The sequence below is a fragment of the Mustela erminea genome, chromosome 11, assembly GCF_009829155.1.
Source record: "Mustela erminea isolate mMusErm1 chromosome 11, mMusErm1.Pri, whole genome shotgun sequence".
In the NCBI taxonomy this organism is placed as follows: domain Eukaryota; kingdom Metazoa; phylum Chordata; class Mammalia; order Carnivora; family Mustelidae; genus Mustela; species Mustela erminea.
In genome coordinates, this window is record NC_045624.1 from 45,755,601 (window position 1) to 45,777,540 (window position 21,940).

Sequence of the window (21,940 nt, forward strand, 5' to 3'; positions counted from 1 at the left end):
TAGAAAGCTACCACCAACTTTATGTCTAGGTTTTCGATCTTTATTTTGTCTCCATGATATTCAGTTGTCAGTAGTTTCAAGCTACATACGTAAATATATCTGGTGTGATTTTTATATCCTACTTAGACTATTCAGTGTCCACATACAGATTTACAAATGTCATAAGTGACATTATGTAGAATATTGTAATATTTTCCAGAGTAGTAACTTTGACTTTGAATAAACACCAGAGTATCTGGGCTATTAAAAACATTTTCAACTTCTAAATTCTTCTTTTTAGGGAATCATTGACAAGAGACCAAACTTAAAGTAAAAATGCCAAGCTTTGTCTATTTTAACAAAAAAGGGATTGCTATAAACAGACCTTAAGTAAAAACTTCCCTAGACAAGTATTAATAATCGAGTAGCACTCAACACAAATAAACACTTAACTTTCTTCTACAACACAGGAGCCTGCCCTGTAGCAGCCGCGGTGCAGAATCCTGGGACAGTCTGAGGCTGAGCAAGAGACTGAGGGTGCAGGACGGGATAGAAAGAAGGAAAAGGACGTAAACTTAGAACTTAATAAAATTAAAAAGCCAAAGAGTAAACTGTATCAGAAAATCAAATTCCAAGAGAATATTAATAGGTAATTACCACAGCCAGAGTCAATCTCTGCCTTCAAGAATGGAAGACAACAGAACAATTCTTACCATCATACAATATACCAGTAGTAGAAAAAAATGAATTATTCACAGAATATTCTAAGAGGCTTTTCCTGGGGTGACTGGGTATGTGTGTACGTGTGAAAGCTTACAAAATTAAAAATGTGAAGCAACATGGATTCGTATTAAGATTTCATGATAATAGGAAAAAATCTAGGAAAGAATATTTTCCTTGAGGCAAGAGTATTTCCCATAACTGGTTTAAAAAGCACCTATGAAACCATGCTGTCCACTGTCACAACCAAGATTTTGGATGCTTCTGTCAACTGCAGCATAACAAAAGGCATTTCACAGCATAACTTTAGGGAAAATGTTATCTGGTCTAGAATCACACAGAAAGCAAAGAAAAACTTTTTTAATTGCTTCTAAAACACTAATTTTTCTGGGTAGCAGCAATTTGCTCCTGTACGTGCCCTTTCAAAAAAATATGAAAACAGAACCAGAAATAGGGAAAAAATTTGAGAATAAGAATAGCAGCATTGAATAGAAAGGCAAATACTTAAAAGTTTAAAATAAGGAAACAGTACTGTGCAGCTTTCAATTATACCAAGTAAAGTGCACTGCTTAAATGTTCACTGATAACATTTTCCCTATATATTGAAAATATGAAATCTACTTATTGGTATCTTTTTATATTAAAAAAAAAAAGGACATTCACTATTGTAGCCCTGATAGCTCTCTTCCAGTATTTTTTAACCATTCAGATGTATTTTATGGGAATATTTATTCACATAATTTTGCTTAATACATTTCTTTCTACACAAGACTGAATTTAAAAGTCTCTATAACATTTTCAATTACAGTAATAACACATTAATAAATTATAAATTAACAAAATCTTCATATTTGCTTTAAAAAATCATTTATCAAACACTACCCTCCAGATTATCTGGAAAATTAAAGATGCAAATTGCTATAAATCTGGCATCCCGATTAAATTCTGATTTTTAAAAGTATATAAAATGTCCCTCAAATTATTCCAAGTTCCACTCAAGAAAATTTTATTTTACCCTTTTCATAAGTTACGAAGTTTACAACCTGCTAAACATTCTACCCAAATGTGGGAAAACTGTCTGGAGATGCAAAGCACAATAAAATAATTACATGAAGAGAACAAATAAAAATACCCGTTAAAACAAAGTTATTATAGCTGGCAGCACTTAAAATTGGTAATTTGTATTTTTTTAAAAAGTTGCATAGCTGCAAGATGATTCATTACTGATTAACTATTGAGCGGTTTTACTTAGGAGGAAATAATAGATTTAACAAATTGCAATTCAATCAACAATCTTAGATTTAGTTCATTAAAATGTAACTATGTAACCTGATTTACTCTTTGGACTGCATTCTGGTACTGTTACACCTTTAATTTCAAATATTAACATATCTTAGCTCTCCTATGCAGAAGTCTATTTTCCACTCTTGGGGGAAAAAAACAGAAGAACTTGAGATCATGGTCTACATTCAGACAATGTTTTACTGCTTGATTACATTTCTTGTTTTTCACATTTAAGACTTTAATTTATAAGAAGTACATTATGCGGTCTTCAGTTTAAGAATAGATGAATGCAGAAACATCGTGTTGGGGAAAAATAAAGTGACCCCCAACTAAAAACCAAGTCAAACCACAACTAGTTGTGCAGCTCTACAGAACTTAATAAAATCAACTTCTAAATCAGTTAACTTTGGCGTCTGAATACAAAATGTTTATCAGTGTTACCTATGTAGATGACTATTAAGGGATGTGCAGCATTTTCAAAATCCCTGTGTGTCCTTTATATGCATGGTTTGGTACACTGAGTTCTGTGGCAACTGTCCTCTCTTTAGCAGGGTTATCCCCCTGTATGATTGTCCATCTCTGCATTACCAAGTCTCACAGAACTCAGATTTCTGGCTGAGTATGCCTGCAGTTTTTTCTTTTTCCAGAGACAGATCCTCATATCCTCTCAGTTTTTCAAGCATCTTGGAAAGACAAGAAAACCTGTGTGGAAGCAGATGCATCAGGTTTAAGCAGTGGTTCACAGTACTGACACCAATCAAAATACAACACCCATTTCCCCAGAACACTGCTTTGGTTGCTATCCATTATCATACACTTAACTATTCTTAAAAACTCCTAAAATTAGTGTTCTGCAAAATAAAGGAGAGAAGGACCAATTCAAGCTTAGAACAGTTACAAAAAATAGCCACCACATAACACGTTTTCTCCCTCCACAACAAAGACCACACCAGAGTACAGAAAACAGACAACACGCAACACCTACACACCACCTATTAATCTTTCTCCAACTAACAACTTCCACTTAAAATAGTGAACAATTTCCTAACTAATCAAAACCTTAGATTGTTATGTGTATCTATTTTGGGCTGTCCATTAAATTCTTATGCTGAAGAACATCACAAATGCTAGATGTGCTGCTGCTATATGTCATGGGTTTTGTTGTTGTTGTTGTTGTTGTTTTTAATGTTTTAACAACAGGGATGCCTGGGTGGCTCAGTGGGTTAAGCGTCTGCCTCAGGCTAAGGTCATGATCCCTGAGTCCTGGCTTCATCAGGGTCCTTGCTCAGCAGGGAGCCTGCTTCTCCCTCTGCCTGCCACTCCATTTGCTTGTGCATTCTCCCTGGCAAAAAAGTAATTATCTTTGGGGAAAAAAAAAAACCAAAACATGGTTTCAGCAACAGTAAATCCTCTTCAAACCCACAGGTTTAATCTGAGACAGCAAAAGGGATGGGAGGAATTTATCACCTGACAAGTAAGAGCAGTCAGAACTTGAAGCAAACACTTGAGTGAAGATATTCTACATCTGTAAATTTGTAAAAAGGACTTTAAGATGCAGGAGATTCCACTGACTTGTAGATTTGTAAGGGCCGCTGCCACTGAACTAAGGTTCTATATATATCTATATATCTATATCTATATCTATATATAGATTTTTTTTTAAATCAATAAAAAGATAACACTGACGCATAAGGAAACTGAAATGCTGTTTAAAACCAACATGCACAGACTATGAGATGCGACACATGTCCCTTAAAGCCCATAAGCTCATTGTAACACTAAAGGAAAAATTTAGCTGACTGGATCATGAAATAAAAACATTTTTATAACCATAAAATCCCACCTCACATAAAAAAGTTTACTGCTTCTAAAAGACACATTTTACCTATAGGTGGAAAACTTGAGACATATTACCTTGGTATGTAAAATATTAAGATAAAAATTTCATGTTATTAGCATAGGTTTTTAGTCCTTCTCTTTAAATCCTTCTATAATTTTAGCCATACTTTTAGTTTATTGGCCCAGACATAAGGTTACACTGAAGATATTCCAAGCATCCTCCTCTTCAAAAAACCTGTTCACAGTGAAATAAAAACATACCTGCTCATATACTCAAAATATCACTCCATGGCCACTCTTCTTTTACACAGAAATCTTAAGCCAATTCATACTTCCAGCATGTCACGGTCTGATCTGAATCACCTCATGGTAAAAGGTTCAAAGCTGATAGTCTTCTTGCACCCATTTCCCATTTCCCATGCAGAACCCTACCGCAGTTGTGACAGAGGTCTCCCTTCTTGCTGCAGTTCTTACTTCAGTCGCTATAAGGGCTATTAGGTGACCTCAAATCTCCTCTGTCAATACTCTAATCTGCTGCTACTGAATTATCCTCATTAAGGACAATGATCTGTTCCAGTTTCCTGTCTTTAGTCTTAGCCATTCAGAAAAAACTGTTGGCAGTTACTGTCTTAGGTCTCTGAACACAGAGGCTCCAACTCCTGAAACAATTCCAGGATTGGCTAAAATGTTCTGCCTGGATGTAAAAACCCAATACTATATGTCATTTCTGCAAGTCTTCTCATAAAAAGCTTTTCATATATACAAAGATATCAATTAACTGTTTTTTTTTTTTTTTCACAAAGCTAAATAAATGATGTCATTTCACTCACTCCACAGAATATGGAAAAGAGCAATTGTCAAGGGAGTTTATCATTCAATTCACTGGACATTTTCAGATAATGCAGGATAATGAGTAAGCTAAATCAGCAGAGCAAAACAAATTCTGTACTTGGTTTAAAATTCTTTTTTTTTTTCTTTTTTCCTCCTACTGTATAAACAGGCACTATGTAACATGCTGAGGATAGTAAGGTACAAGATTAAACTGAATGAATGAGAACATGATGAAACTTCTCCCAAGAAAATGCCCCTACCTAATTATAGCAAAATAGCTAAGAACACATCTTTGCAACCAATATGCCTGAGTTCGAATCCCAATTCTACCAAAGAACTAGCTTGACAAGTTTTGTAACCTCTAACTCTGTTTCCTCAATCTGTATAATGGGAAAAGGGATAGCAAGAGTCTTGAGCTCAAAAGGCTACTACAACAATTAGTTTAAGTTATTAATAGATGTAAAATGCTTATTAGAACAATGCCTGGTATGTAATAATACAACATGAATGTTAACTAATCATTATGATTAGAATTATAATATTATATTGCATTACCTAAGAACATACCCCTCAAGTCTGGAATAAGAATATAGAATTTAATTCTGTTCCTAAATGCATGCCCGAGGCTACTGTGCATACTGCTTCTTGAAGTCATGAAATTAACTACTTTGGCCCTCAGATTTCTTAGTGGAAAAATGGGGTAATGTGTACTAATATGTACATATGTGTAGTACATGTATGAAGTTTATACCAACCATATATTTCATGGATTTAAGCTTTAAACTAAAATTATATGTGTTTTAAAGTACCAAGAATGGAGAAGTTAGTCAATACGTGACTTTCTTCAGGAATCAAAAAGTTGCTTCCTATTTATCTTTTCATGTGAGTTTTTTACATGGTTACCTAACAGTGTCTGGGATGGACACTCACACACATTCACACACACACACACACACACACACACACACACACGCGCGCGCACGCATGCTTCAATAAATGAATGACTAAAAATGGTGGCTGAGAATGTAGAACTTAGGTAACAAGTTAAAAAACAATTAAAACAGAAAAAGGGAAAATTACCTATAAAACAGGAAGCTGATGCTTAATCTGAAGGGTGCTCAGGGCAAGATCTATTTACTTCAAACCATTCATCTATGCAGCTAGAAAAGAACAAAACCAGAAAAATTGAAACACTTATTAATTATTGCTATAACAGCCATAATAAAAACTCTTTCTTGACCCTTAGTATATATTTATAGGAAAAAAAATTCAGTATTTTAAATATTTGGCATATGTAAGTAAAAGATAAGGTCTGTTTATTACATTTTGATCTTTTTTTTTGGGTACTCTCTATATCCAACTTGGGGCTTAAACTCATGACCCTAAGATCGAGTGGCATCCTCTTCGGACTGAGCCAGCCAGGCATCCCACATTTTCATTATTCAGAGCAGTTAAGGAAATAATCTTTGTAAAATTAAAGTACTTAAAGTTTAAATAGAACCATTACCAAAAGAAAATCTAAAGAACTAACCACTTTACCAGTATTCAAAATTAAGTGACAAATCTGGACATTTTTCTCTTCAAAATATTCATTCATGTAAATATCAGTCTGTTCATGTACCTATCAATGTAATCAAAAACAGCTTTTAAATTCTAATTCTTGGGGCGCCTGGGTGGCTCAGTGGGTTAAAGCCTCTGCTTTTGGCTCGGGTCATGATCCCAGCTCTCTGCTTAGAGGGGAGCCTGCTTCCTCCTCTCTCTGCCTGCCTCTCTGCCTACTTGTGATCTCTGTCTGTCAAATAAAATCTTCAATAAGTAAATAAATAAACTCTAATTCTTCACAGTACTGCATCTTTTAAGAGACTGTATTTCAATACTCACATATACCTATAGCCCTTTATTTAATTCTATCCCACTCTACAATACATACACATATAAATACACAATCATCCAATTTATAAAGTATTTCATGACCTTATTAGAAGCTAAATATTAGGGTGCATATAATTATCCTCACTGTAGATCTGCACTGTTCAATGCAATAGCCACAAGCCACATGTGACAATTTAAATATGATTAAATAAAAGAAAAATGCAGTTCCTCAGTCACACTACCCCATTTCAAGAGCTCAAGAGCCACATGCAGAGCTACTGGCTATTCTACAAGACAGCAGAGATACGAAACATTTTCATCGCTGCAGAAAGTTCTAGTTCACTGTGATAAATGGTAAGGCCTTGATAAGGTTAAGTAACTTGTCCAACAACTAGGAAGTTACCCAAGCAGAATGCAAACTGCTCAACATTCTCATAGTTGACACATGTCAAATTTACAAATGCCACAAACCTTGAAGGCTTGGCCAATATGCTTACAGACAAAATTATTATGTATTATTCTCATACTCTGATAGGATAGTTTGGTGGGTAAAAATAATGGATGAAATTAAAAGGAAAACGGGTAAAGTATCTCATTCACCCAATATTCTTTCAAATAGCTAAAATAATTTGTTGCCACTTAGACATTTGTTGTCTAAATAACCATGCCTACGCTGGCTTTTTAGCCTGCATTCTATCCTACTCACTTGGCTCTAGTGGTCCCCTGGTCTACCGAAACATCCCTTAAATGAAGTACTGAACAGGGGCGCTTGGGTGGCTCAGTTGGTTGACCGTCCAACTCTTGATTTCAGCTCAGGTCATGATCTCAGGGTTGTGAGACTGAGCCCCATGTCCATCTCTGCACTAGGCCTGGAGTCTGCTTGGGATTCTCTCTTTCTCCCCTCCCTCTACCCCTGCCGCCCAACTCAAAAAAGAAGTACTGAACAAAATACTCCAGATATATTAACAACTCACTGTACTTATGTGATTAAAATGGGTACTTATTTTACAAGCCATGTAATTCTGACTCACACTGAGAAATTATCATTATAATCTCCCATAAATACAACCGTATTGCAATTTATGTGTCCATTCCTGACACTTTCAATGATGCTATGAACATTCTTACACATGTCTCTTAGAGCTGGGCTACTCAAAGAGTGGCCCACACACACAGTGCTAATCCATGAGCTGTTTATTTCACCCTGGACCTGCACACCTAGTAGCAGCACTATTGTAGAGCATAAGATCAAGAATTCCCCCAGGGCTTACACTTGGGAGTGCAATGACCGAGTGTAGAATATATACAGTGCACAACTGTGACAGAGTTATTCACCAAGTATACCAACTTACATCTGTGTGTTTACTGGCCATCTGGGTTTTTTTTTTTTTTCCCCCTGAATTGACTCTTAAAAACTTTTGACAAATTTTCTGTTTTGTCTTTTTCTTCTAGGTTTATAGGAAGTTATTATCCAAATACTTCAGCTATAATGTAGTATACACATTTCTGATGAGCATTGCTTTCTATAAAATCATACACTAAAACTAACAGGGATTACGGGAAAAACCATGTTAAAGACAGACCACTCAAACAATACAACCTTGTAACCAGAACAAAGCTGTGTTTGTTCCAGATAAATAAAATACCACTGTAAATATAGGATTTTTTTAAACCGAGGGTGAAGTCAGCTTGACATAAAGAGGACTAAGGAAGGGGGTGCCTGGCTGGATCAGTCAGTGGAGCAGGGGACTATGGATCTGAGAGCTCAAGCCCCACACTGGGTATAGAGATCACTTAAAAAAGAGGACTAAGGAAGGATTAGTATTAATATGGGGACAAAGGCCCAATGCACAATTTGAGAACTAAGAATTAAGTAATAAGCAAGCACTTCCAAAGTGAAGACCGTAGCCTAACTGAACTGGGTATAAGAAATGTTTGGGGGATGGATACTATTATAGTATTAGGTACACCTCATATCCTGGGGCTGGGTTCCAGAACACTGCAATAAAGTAAATATCACAATAAAAGGAGTCAAATCATTTTTTGTTTTCCAGTGCATATACGTATCGTGTATGTGTGTTTGTGTAAAATTAAATGTAAGAGACAAGATAGCGGACCACTGGGGAAGGGAGAGAAAACTGAATGGAAAGTCATCAGAGAGGGAGACAAACCATGAGAGACTCTTTCAACTCTAGGAAACAAACTGAGGGTTGCTGGAAAAGAGGGGGATGGGGTAACTGGGTGATGGGCATTAAGGAAGGCACATGATGTGATGAGCACTGGGTGTTATACGCAACTGATGAATTACTGAACTCTGTATCTGAAACTAATGATGTACTATTATACTGGCTAACTGAATTTAAAAGAAAAATACTCATAATTAATCTATATTTATAATAAACTTATTTTATTAATCTAACTAGAAATACTTTATTGCTAAAATAGGCTAACTACCATCTGAGCTTTTCATGAGCCATGATCACTGATCACTGTAACAACTATTGAAAAAGTTTGAAGTATCATTGGGAATTACCAAAATTTGACACAAAGACAGAAAGTATGCAAATGCTGTTGGGTAAATAGTGCCAACAGACCTGCTCTAGGCAGGGTTGTGAGAAACCTTAAAATTTGTTTAAAAAAAGAAAAAAAAACCCTCTGTATCTGTGAAACACAATAAAATGAAGTGCAATGAAACAGGGTATACCAACACTGTGTTCTCCCACAGCCTGCTTCCATATGGACCTTCACCTGGTTTTATTTGACAGAGCAAACACTAATGCGCTGAGTATTCTTTATGAACCAGTATGAAGATCGTATCATTACACCGTCACTGTCCTCCCCCTCACCAACCGCAACGAGCTAACTGCATTACAGAAGGCTGTTGGAGAAGCTTGTTTCAGATACCGTACCAACAAAGTATTGCTGTACGTACTGGAAAAAACCTCAATCTGATGTCTAGTTTACTTTTACTTTTTTCTAGTATCACAATGCAAAAATGTATTAAATTTTAATACAAATTTATGAACTTTTCTTTCAAGCTTTTATGGGGGGGGGGTAATCTTAGCCCCAAAACTATTTCTCACCAAGAGGTCTACATTTCTCTACATTCTTTCTAACACTTTGATTTTTTATTTCCATAGGCACATGTTTAGTCAGTTGGGAACTGATTCTTATTTCAACTATAAAATAAGGATTGGCAGTTTTTCTACATCAGTAACCATCTGATCTCAGTACCATTCACTGAATTCATTCTTTCTCTTGCTATTAGTAGCACCTCTGCCAAATCAATTTTTTATTCATTTACTTTATTTACGTAGTATCTATTATGTGCAAGCACTTTCTAAAATTTAACTCATTTGAAACCTCCTAACAACCTGATGAAGTTGGTACTACACCTCATTTTATAGACTGGGGGAGGGAAAAACTAAGTACAAGTTGACCAAGATCACACCATGAATTAGTGGAGAGGCTGGGATCTGAATGAGGAAGGCTTAACTCCCAAGAATCCATGCTTTTATCAACCCTGTGCTATGGTGACTCTCATATACACACAAATGGTTATGGACTCTATTCCTATGCCCTTTCCACACTTGTCTTAACTAATAGTCTTAAAATGTGTCTGTACAGGGCAAGTTCCCCCAGCACTTTCTTCTTCCCGACTATGACTGTTTTTGCCATATGGACTCTTTGGTTCATGTGTATTCTGGAATCCACTTATCCAATTATATGAAAACTCTAGCTGAGATTTGAATGGGATAATATTAACTACACAATTTGGGGTTAAGTGACATCTTTATGACATGGAATCTTCCTATCCACAAGATGGTATACCTCAAATTTTAAATCTTGTGTATCTTTCAGCGAAATTTTAAAATCTTGAGTATCTTTTGTAGGATATATTCTCAACACAGCTTACAGCTATTGTAGGTTTTGTGGCTGTTAATGTTGTTATTCTATTAAAAGAAAGGTTTTATTTTCCTTTTTCTTACTGGGATATAATTGCAACCAATTTTCATATTGAGCTCCAATCTAGCAACCCTGCTAAATTCTTAACCCCCCCCCTTTTTTTTTAAAGAAAGAGAGCAAAAGAGAGAGCACACACATATGTGTACAGAAGGTGAGGAACGGAAAGAGAGAATCTTACGCAGGCTCCATCTCAGGGAGGCCTGATCTGATGACCCTGAGATCATGACCTGAGCTGCAATTGAGAGCTGGATGCTTAACTGACTGAGCCACCCAGGCGCCTCAGTTCTCATTAATTTTTTTCTAAATCTTATTTATTTGAGACAGAAACAGGGAGCAAGCAAGTGAACAGCAAGTGAACAGGAGTCTGTGGAGTAGCAGAGGGAGAGCCCTCTGAGCAGGGAGCCCAACATTGGGCCCTATCATCATTACCTAGCTGAAGTCAGACACTTAACCAACTGAGCCACCCAGGTACCCCTCTTATTCATTTTAATAATTTATCTAACATTTATTCTTTAATTTTAATAATTTATCTAACATCTATTCTTTGCTTTTGTTTTGAAATCATTAATTCCTAAGTATAGAGTTTTTCTGAATGTTTTCTCACATTTGTTGAGAAAATATGGTCTTTCTCCTTTGTTAATGTGGTATACTATATATATAAATTTTCTCATCTTTTTAAGAAGATTTAGCTTATTTATTTGTCAGAGAGAGAGTGAGTGAGAGAGAGAGAGCACACAAGCAGGCACAGTGGCAGGCAGAGGCAGAGAGAAGCAGGCTCCCCACTGAGCAAGGAGCCTAATGCAGGACTCCATCCCACGACCCCAGGATCATGACCTGAGCAGAAGGCAGCGGCTTAACTGACTGAGCCACCCGGGTGCCCCTAGATCTTCTAATCTTACAGTGTCTTTACATTCCTAGCATAAATCTAATTTAGTCATGAGGCATTATTACTTTAGATATATATTGATGAATTTGGTTTGCTAGTATGTTTTTGGATTTTTTGCATTTATGTTCATAAATAAGAGTGCCTTCTAATTTACTTTCCTATACTTGTCTTGTCTGATTTTACTTATTTTTAAAAGATTTATTTGTCATGGGGCACCTGGGTGGCTCAGTGGATTGAGCCTCTGCCTTCCGCTTCGGTCATGATCTCAGGGTCCTGGCACTGAGCCCCGCTTCTGGCTCTCTCTTCAGTGGGGAGCCTGCTTCCCCTTCTCTCTCTGCCTGCTTCTCTGCCTACTTGTGATCTATCAAATAAATAAATAAAATCTAGGGAAAAAAAGAAAAGCTTCTCTCTTAAAAAAAGAAAAAAAAAGACTTGTCAGAGAGAGAGAGCACAAGCAGGAGGAGAACCAGTCTCGCTGTTGAGCAAGGAGCCTGATGCAATACTCGATGCCAGGACTCAGGGATCATGACCTGCGCCAAAGGCAGATGCTTAACCCACTAAGCCACCCAGGTGTCCCATCTTATGATTTTAGTATCAAGTTTATACTATTTTCATAAAATAAGTGGGAGAACCTACAATCTTTTCCTACTATTTGAGGTGTTTACAATTGTTAACATGGTGTTCTTTGGATGTCTGGTAGAACCTGCTGTCAAACCATCTTTGTAGGCCTGTTTTTAGGTCTTGTCTTAATTTTTTAATATTTGTTGTTTTTCAAGGTTTGTCTTTAAAAAAATTTTTTTTTTTAATTTATTTATTTTTCAAAGAGAGACACAGGGAGAGAGGAACACAAGCAAGGGGAGTAGGAGAGGGAGAAGCAGGCTTCCCACCAAGCAAGGATCCTGATGCAGGCCTCGATGCCAGGACCTGGGGATCATGACCTGAGCTGAAGGCAGATACTACTTAACAACTGAGCCACACAGGCACCTCTCAAGGTTTGTCTTGTAATAGTTATTAGTCAACTCATATTTTCTATTTCTCTTTGAATCATTTTGGTAATTACTATATATCATAACATATAATTAATAATATATAATAAGTATATATTATATAAAATATAATGAACTGGAAATATAGTAATATTCTTAAGGAAATGGCCTGTTCTATTTATATTTTTAAATCAAAGACTGTAAAATTTTCCACAAAATTTTCCAATTATTTTTCAATTCTACTGTTTCTCAAGTTACCTGTCATTCCTATACTGTTCATTTTCTCCTTCTAGCGACAAACCTGCCAGAGGCCTATTTTATTCATCTTTAAAGAACCAACTTTTGGCTTTGTTGGTCTCTACTCTAGTGTGTAATTTTTTTATTTCATTATTTTCTTCTCTCACCTTTATTATTTTGCTCTATTTTGTGTTTATTCATTTTTCTAATTTCTTAAGGAAGAACTTGTTTAATGATTTCATCCTTCTTCTTACTCTAACACAAGCCTTCCAAGAATCACCCTAGAAAATGTCAAAAGGGTTTTTCATTCTTATTCAGTTTTGAGTATTTTTAAGCTCCATTATGATTTCTTTTCTTTTTCGGGGGTGGATGGGAGTGGGGAGAGAATCCTAAGGCAGCTCCACTCCCAGTGCGAGGCCCAACAGAGGGCTTGATCTCAGGACCCTGAGCTGAAATCATGAGTCAGACACTTAGCCAACTGAGTCACCCAGGCGCCCCTCCACTGTATTTCTTCTTTAATCTACAAATTACTTAATAGTATGTGTGAAGATTATTCATCTTTTATTACCAATATAGAACTAGTCAGAGAACAGCTAGCTTTCTGTATGGTACCGATTTTTTATAGTTTGCTAAAACTTCCTTATGGCCCAGTACACCATTAATTTCTGTATATTTCACCTGTGCTTGAAAAGAAAATGTACTAAATGCTAGGTGCAGATACACATACATCCATTAGACAAACCTGTTAACGGTACTGTTTGATTATTCTAGGTCTTGACTCGTTTTGTGTTTACCTGCTTGAGCCAATGAGAACTGTGCTGAAATTTCCCATTATCATGACATTTTTGTCCACTTTTTCTGGCAGTTCTGTAAATATTTACCTTGAGCCTATGTTCTTCGGTTCACCCAAAACTGAGCTTTAAATACCTTTATAATACCATACTAGTAATATTTTTGTTAAGATTTATTTTGTCTGATATTAATTTAGCTTTGTCAGTTTGCTTGTAGTCCGTATTCACCCAGACATAATTTTCTATTTCTTCCTTCACTTTCACATTTTTCTATATGCTTATGTTTACATGTGTTACTCAGCAATGGCATATCCCAATCTTTCAATCTGCTTTCAACTGATGAGTTTTATTTAGATTTATTAAAATTACTGATAATGGATTTATTTTTGCCTCATTTTGTATTATTTATTGTGTTCTCTATGCTTTTCCCCAACCACACCTTTAAATAAAATTTTACCTCATTCTTTTTATTGGTTTGAAATGTATGGTTTTCTATTTTTTTCTGTTTACCCTAAAAGATTTTTTTTTTTTTAAATCTAAAAATCTTCCTATATTGCTCTGAAACCAAGAATACTTTATGAGACTCTAGATGGATGTTGGAGCCAAACAGAGGTGGCTAAAATCTTACCGCTTCCACTTACTAGCCATGTGACCTTGGACAGATTTTCTGTAGTCCCTCGGCTTATTCCCTCAATCATAAAATGGGATTGTTACAAGGTTTACAGGAGATTACCTAGCTAGATTTTTTTTTTTTTTTTTTTTTTTTTTTTAATATTTTATTTATTCATTGGACAGACAGAGATCACAAGTAGGCAGAGAAGCAGACAGAGAGAGGAGGAAGCAGGCTCCCCGCTGAGCAGAGAGCCCTATGTGGGGCTCAATCCCAAGACCCTGGGATCACGACCCGAGCCGAAAGCAGAGGCTTTAACCCACTGAGCCACCCAGGTGCCCCACCTAGCTAGATTGTTATGGACAATCCTGGGTAACAGCAGATGTTTAACAAATGGTAGATTTTTGGATACAAACAGATCTGGGCTTAAATCTTAGTTCTAGCAGGTAAAAAGGGCTGTTATTTTTTAAGAAAAGAGGGTGTTTCAATTAAGAAGAAAACTTTTCAGCCCTAAGAACAATGTCTGAAATTTTGAGAAGCATCTCTTACTCTACTATCAACTTGGTAAACATAAAAGGAAACTTACCCTTTATGATATATGCATAGACAAGGCAGTCGTGCTATAGTATCTCCCTGCTGCAATTCTTCAAGACATATTGCACATTCCCCAGCATCTTTACTCAGTACATCCTCTGAGGAAAGAGAAAGTGAATTCAGGACAATAAAACTGAAAGATGAATTAATGGGACCACCACTTAGTAAAGAGTGGTGACTCTTTACCTTTTTTGTCATATTTGGCATATTTTGTCAGAAATACATAAAACATGTATTTGAAATACTATTCACAAGTCAGTGAATAATACTTACCTTTACTTAAAGACAGAATCTTATTTCCATTTACATTTCACTGAGGCATTACAGTAAGCAAGAACAGTACAGAATCCTCCAACTTGCAAAGGACTTTGCTATAAAACTTCATCAGCAAGTCAGTTATTTGCAATTTGGAATTCATTTTCCTTCTCTTACTAATCAATATTAATTTGATGCCCAAGATAGCTTAAAAAAAAAAAAAACAAGAGTATAATGTGGCTGAAAAGATATGAAAATACTATTATAATTTTTAAAATTCTAAAATAACAAAATTGGTAAGCTAAAGAAATCACCCTGAGTATGGACTTCTTAAAAAGGTCTGCTTAACTCAAGAAAATAAAAAAAAGGTAAATTTTTGTGTAGACTCTGAAAGGGACTTTTGGAAACTTGAGGATTTCAGATATGCAACAATTCTTCTTACTCCTTTTCTAGAACAATGCCTGGCCATGCCAGGGAGCAATTAGACTGGCTTTCAGAGGGCCCTGCAGAGTGTTTAAAATAGTGCTACAGTAAAACCCTTTACAAAGTGAAAACTCCTTTTGGCGAGGGGGGGGGGGATTTGTTCAATTGATGTTTTATATTGAAAATTTAAATTTTTTTTTAATGTTGAAGCTCAATTTTTTAAAGGATCTTGCCAAAAACAGAGTATGTTAGCCAGATAAAATGATGAAGAACTAAAACATGCCACTGCTAGAGAGTATGGAAAAACTGCCAAATGTATGAGAATGTATACTCAGTAAGTGTAGAGAAGGGAAAACTAAAGCAGGAAAACAATATGAATTTATACCACAAGTAACTAATCCGTAGAAATAAAAATCAAATAGGCTGGAGAAGAGACTACACCAACCTCTATCTAAATGCTGGAAGTGCAAGGTTAAGTTCCTAAAATTATCTGGGTGGTTCTCCCACCCCTCCTATAAAAACCAACAAACTTAATTGTACGTATACCTGTAACTGTTCCCTGTAGAAAATGCATTCTCTAAGAAGCAGTTCGTCCTTCAGTTATTCATTTTGAGAGCACATTAGGAGGAAAACACAGACTCTATTTCTATCGGGTCTACACCAGCAGACAGATCATTTACCCGTAAGACTAGAGTGGGTAATAGGGCAACCTCTACAGAAAAAGGCCTTGGCAAGAAAAATTTTTGTATTCAGAATCCAGGGAATATGGATGGGATGATTTTAGCCAACTACTAGGTAGTTCATAAGCCTATGTATGACAATCAGAAACCTGACCAGGATAAGTAAAGCCGGGTAAATGGAAAATGCTCTCATTAACACCCCCCTCTAGTATCTTATCCCCATTTTTCTCTTCTTCACCATGGAGGTCCCACCCTCTACCTCTACTCCACCCACCCAAAACCCTGACCCCAAGTCTTTCCTTCCTTCTCTTGATCTCCATTTTCTTTTATTGTTCTGGATCGCTTTCCAGAGATTAATGTTTATGTAAAAAGTTTAATGTAAAAAAAACAAAAAAACCCAATCAGTGGCTGTTAATTGGTATACTGGAACCCACAAAAGGAGGCCACTCCACCGGCTCCACCCATGTCACAAATCTAAACCTAAATCTTTCTGCCTTTACGGAAAACACCTCACTATCAAGGCAACTTAACACCAGTCACAATCCTCCAACTTGGCTTTAGGAGCTGTAGTTACCCTAGAAAACAGGGCCTTCCAGGCATTCTACCCCCTTTCTGGCTGCCTCTTCTAACACATAAAAGCCACTCTTGAGAAAATACCTTCGAAAGTAGTGGAGAAGCATTGCACTCCCTCAATATATGGATTATTTTCCCTTGAATAACATACATCAAACCCATTGTTTAATTGTTTCAGCTTTGCCATATGACACTAAGGATGACAGCAGTAAGAGGATGTGAAGGAGACACTAAAAGATCTTAGTAAAGGCCTGTAACTCCAAATAATATAGTATATTCTCAGAGCATCACTTCTTTCACTGCAAAGATATACCATGATACACCACATCGTTAACAATGAATGTGAGTTATACAACAAACTTTAAAAAAAAAAGAGAAGACACTTTTTACCAAGTCTTTAAAAAAAAAAAAAATTTAAAATGACCAAAAAATCAACTTTAAGATTCATCTCATTTTCCAGAGCTGTTCAAGTATGAAAAAGGAAGACTGTCTCAGAACTGGTGAAATATGATGTCACATTTTCTATCTTTTGGAATATATTACTATTGGATCTAGATTTAAATCAAAATGAACCATATAATCTCTATATTATCTTATTTAAGAAAAGGAGACAGATCAGCTTTTAAAAAATAAAGAAAAAGCACTATCATATTTCTGCCACATGCTACTATGTAACAGATTGTCAGCACTAAATGAAAAGAACTGAGTATCATTAAGTATAAGCTCCTGAATGTATTGTTCACAGAAAAGTTTATGGTGATCTATGACCAAATCTCAATTCTTTATTAGAATAGGTCTTTAAAAATCTTTTGATTTGGGAAAATTTTAGTATCTCGAAGGTCTTGGTTTTATACTGTTTTTAAGTAAATTTATTTTTGGTACAACAAAGACATATAATCTGCATATAATTAACAATAATGATATTTATTTTAAGAATATACTGCTATGCTTTGCAGGTACTAAGTTAAAAAGAATCATTTTAGTTTAATCTAAAATGCTATATTAAAGTCAGCCATTTAATCGTAAGCTCCCTAAGCCCTAGTAATGAAAAATAATCAAAACTACATATTCTGTGTTAACAGAGGTCTACCTACATACAACATCCCAAGCAAATTTCAATACAGAAGCCACCTATATTCACTGTAAATAGCTTCAAGTGAAACGATCTCTGCTTAGAAAATTAAAAGGTGGCCTGAACAGATGACAGCCAGTAATCAAACTGCATTTTGATAGGCAACCCTGAGCCAAAGGCAGTTCATTCACTGCAAAACCTGCGTTGCTGTCTCAAATAGCAAATGAGTAATTTTCAGATTTAAAATTCACTATGCAACATGGTTCATTTTTGCCTACATGGGGGTTTGCTAGAATAGTCCCCTCTCCCATCCCATTATGACAGTGTCCTTCCATTCAAAGGAGTTTTGAGCTGGGTAATGGGAAACATTCAGAGTTAAATATGGTTGGGAAAAACCACTAAATCCAGGACACTGAAGCATCTTCAAGACAGCTGGGGAAAAAAATGTTAAAAATCTTTAGCTAGTCAGTGTCATTCACAAAGGTAATACTATAAGCAATATTTAGTCAACATTTCAGTACTGCAATACATCAAAGGCAGACTATTAATAGTCAAAATTGTTATTAGAGAAGTAGAGAAAGGAACACTAAGTGACTTAACTTCCATAGTTAGCTAATCTGGATTCCAGCTCTCCACAAGCATTTATAAACCAGAGGCACTAAAGATAGTTAATAGGAAACTACACTTTTACTGCTTTTTCAAATGTTGCTGTTGTCCTACCTAAACATTTGGAACACTAAAAGTTAAATCATTGTACTGTTTATCAGTCTCATTTTTTTTTTGTCTTATTCATATGGTGTGGGCATTAATTTAAATATACTGATACGGGATAAGAAGAATTAAACTAGGAAGAGAGCAATGTTTTCTCACTAGAGGTGGGCACCAGAATCACTTGGGTAGGCATTCTATCTCAATACAGAAGAAAGTAAATTATACATACATGGGGCCCATCCCTAGAGATTCTGAAATCTACACCTGTCTCAGAAACACAACTGCTATCAATTGTACAGTATGGTAAAGTTGAAAGAACATAAGATTTAAAGTTGAAAATAGGAATTTCTATCCTCCCAGTTAGCTATGTAACCTCCAAAATGTTGCTCAACTTTTGAGTTTTCTTTCAGTCTTCTTTAATATTGGTATAAAAAAAGGTACTAAAAATATTATAGAGAGGATATTTTAAAGAATTATGTGAAAGGGGCATCTGGGTGGCTCAGTGGGTTAAAGCCTCTGCCTTCAGCTCAGGTCATAATTCCAGGGTCCTGGGATTGAGGCCCGCATCGGGCTCTCTGTTCAGCAGGGAGCCTGCTTCCCCCGTCCCCCCACCTGCCTCTTTGCCAACTTGTGATCTCTGTCAAATAAATAAAATCTTTTCAATAATAAAGAAAGAAAGAATTATGTGGAAAACTTTATCGAAATTATCGAAACATTATACAAAATATTGTTATTACCATTTTTTTTCCAGAAAGTACTTTTCAGACTTCCCCCAAAACAAAGCTGGTCATTTTTCTATCTTTTTCTCCTCATTCTGGTACTGTAGTTGTTTGAACTTCACATGATGTCATTAATAATTCCATGGCCACCAGAAACTTCTACAGGATAATCTTGACCTATCCATTTCTAGAGACCTATTATAGTTTCAAGGGTGGGAAAAAGTCCATGAAACAACACTGCCCGATTTTTCAATGTTCTGGCTTCATTCTATATTTAAAAGTACTATAAATGTCCCCTCTGTTACAGAGTTAACGTTCTCTATTTATTAATCCTATGACGTAACTAATGTTACCTCTATTTTACAGATAAGGAAACTGAGGCTCGAAGAAGTAAAGTAACTTAGCAGAAATTACTAACCTAAGTTCTAGGATTAGGATTCAATTTTAGGCTAAGTCGTTTACTACATGAATTTTGCTACAAGAAACAATTTCACTTTAAAATAGCATAAAGAGTGAAGCAAATGACCTGTTTTTCAGGCTACCTTAAGTATGAAATACTCAAGAGAGAGATGGCTACGTATTTAGAAGAAGTATATTCAAGACTGATCATATGCTTTATCATCTGGAGCTTGATGAAGCTGTCAAAACTGGTATCAGAAATGAGCTTACACTTTACTGCTTACTTCCTTGTATGAACTTTTCTATGGTGACAGAAATAGTCTTTTTTTCTGTGCTACCTAACTGAAAGCTACTAGCCACATATGGCCTGAAAATAGCACTTGAAATGTGGTCAGCATAACTGAAAAACTGAATTTTAAACTTTCTTTCATTTTAGTAAAATACAAAACCTGAAAATAATGTGATAGATAAGCAACATACATTTATAAACTAATTAAAACTTCTGTAGATTGCTATTTCACTTATAGTCTCAAGCTCTTACTTTGCATTGCCCAAAAAATTACTTAAAATTCAAGCAGCCAAATATGCAAAATTAAAATATTTAGCAAGTACAAGCACATATCCATATAGTTATTGCAGATCAAGACATGAAAAAAAAGCAGACAGCCCAAAAAAAAAAAAAAACCCTTTCGAAAAGAAAGAGAACAAGTAAGACCAAATTTGTTAGAGGCAGCCCAGAAAACTCCATGCGAAAATTTCATAATCATCACAATTTTATTTTCAGATCAAGCATCCAAACAGATATATGATCTTTTCAGCAAATACAATGCCAAGCACTACTATGATCAGGCATGTTACCTGAAGACTTATTTTTTGTTCTTGAACCCTCAATGATAGCAGTAGAAAACAAAAGCAGCTGAAATGTGAAATAATCCCTAGAAAAATCAAGAATTAAAAAAATTCATAACATTAGTAAGAAGCAATTACTCAAAGAATGAAAAATAGGGGCTCACAGGGCTTAATAATAAATACTTTCAGAAATAAATTTATCTCCAATGGACTTAAAAGACAAAGTTAACATTAAATTATAGATCCTGTGAGCTGCTACTGTACTTAAATCTCGTAAGGGGAACTAGAAATGATACTTAACAGTGGGAAACTGCCATTTTCACTATAAGACAAATACATAAATAAAAACATGGGAATGACCTTTATTAAAACGCCTAAAACTCAAAGTTCATGGTCAACATCTGCTTTTATCCTTTTTAGACACTCTAGTTCAACTAGGAATTGCTGGCTTCCTCTGCCTTGACGCCACTGATCATTACTACATCAATGTTGTCTTTAAATATAACTGAAAACTGACTAAACACACAGCTACTTTTCATCTGTATTGTTAGAAACAATTTAATATTAAGACTATTTCTTTAAAAGTGGATAGAACTTGTGACTCTTCTGATGACTTTTAAGGAAAAATGTGTATTCCTGGAAATATTTTTGGAAATACAGACATTTGGCACCTTCTCCAAGAAAATAAAAATGTAAGTGGAATGAAATGGAACCCAAACTAAAGACTTTAAAAGGTAAAATATACAAAAGGAACACAGACTCAATAAATAGATTTAGCTTTCTTAGGCCTTTTGTTCTTAACTTACTTTAAGAAGCTAGCTAGGGGGCGCCTGGGTGGCTCAGTGGGTTAAGCCTCTGCCTTCCGCTCAGGTCATGTTCTCAGGTTCCTCGGATTGAGTCCCACATTGGGCTCTCTGCTCAGCAGGGAACCTGCTTCCCTCTCTCTCTCTCTCTCTCTCTCTCTCTGCCTGCCTCTCTGTCTACTGTGATCTCTGTCAAATAAATAAATAAAATCTTAAAAAAAAAAAAAAAAGGCTAGCTAGGGTTGAGTATTATATAAAATTAGGTATATAACAAACTGCCAGAAGTCATACAAGTCACCCAAGAAATTATTAGGTTACCAAATTATTCCCTAATCTTCAAATCAAGGTAACTTTCTTATGCCCCCTCCGTCACAAATGAACAATAAACCAAAATTCCCAAACACACACTGACTTGTAAACTCTAAACCAGTTATTTTCTCAGACAAGTTATCCACATTAAAAAGTAAAGGAATATTCTGCAACTGCTGAACACATACAAAAATAGAAAATACAGACTTTGAACTAAACTTAAATTTGGTCCACCTTTGTTTTGAATCACTGCAGAGAGAAAAACACCAGTCCTAAACATACAAAAAGGCTGATTTTCAAGCTTTATTTCTTATTGTGTACATTTAAAATTAGATTAATGTGTTAAATTATAATGTAGGCTATTAATAGCAATACAGAGAAAGTTAAGCAACCTGGGTAATAGGATATAACAACAACAAAAAAACCCTGTTATTTATACACAGTTCTAGGTTCAAATTCCAACTCTTCGACTTACTTAGCAATGTGAGAATAACAATACCTATTGTCATAGGGGAGTGGTAAGAATTAAGTAAGACCTGTGAAATGTCTAGC

General features: G+C 35.6%; 1 protein-coding gene across 1 annotated transcript in view; it reads right to left on the bottom strand.

Moving 5' to 3' along the window:
• Positions 1 to 1,403: 1,403 nt before the first annotated feature.
• The window catches only part of ZNRF2 (zinc and ring finger 2), a 96,435-nt gene continuing 75,898 nt past the window's right edge, over positions 1,404 to 21,940 (bottom strand). Inside the window, exons 3-5 of the mRNA XM_032305734.1 lie at positions 14,588 to 14,693; positions 5,734 to 5,813; positions 1,404 to 2,685 (exon numbers count right to left, since the gene is read on the bottom strand). Coding sequence (XP_032161625.1) covers positions 5,756 to 5,813; positions 14,588 to 14,693 — 164 coding nt within the window. The 3' untranslated portion in view covers positions 1,404 to 2,685; positions 5,734 to 5,755. The remainder of the gene's footprint in view (positions 2,686 to 5,733; positions 5,814 to 14,587; positions 14,694 to 21,940) is intronic.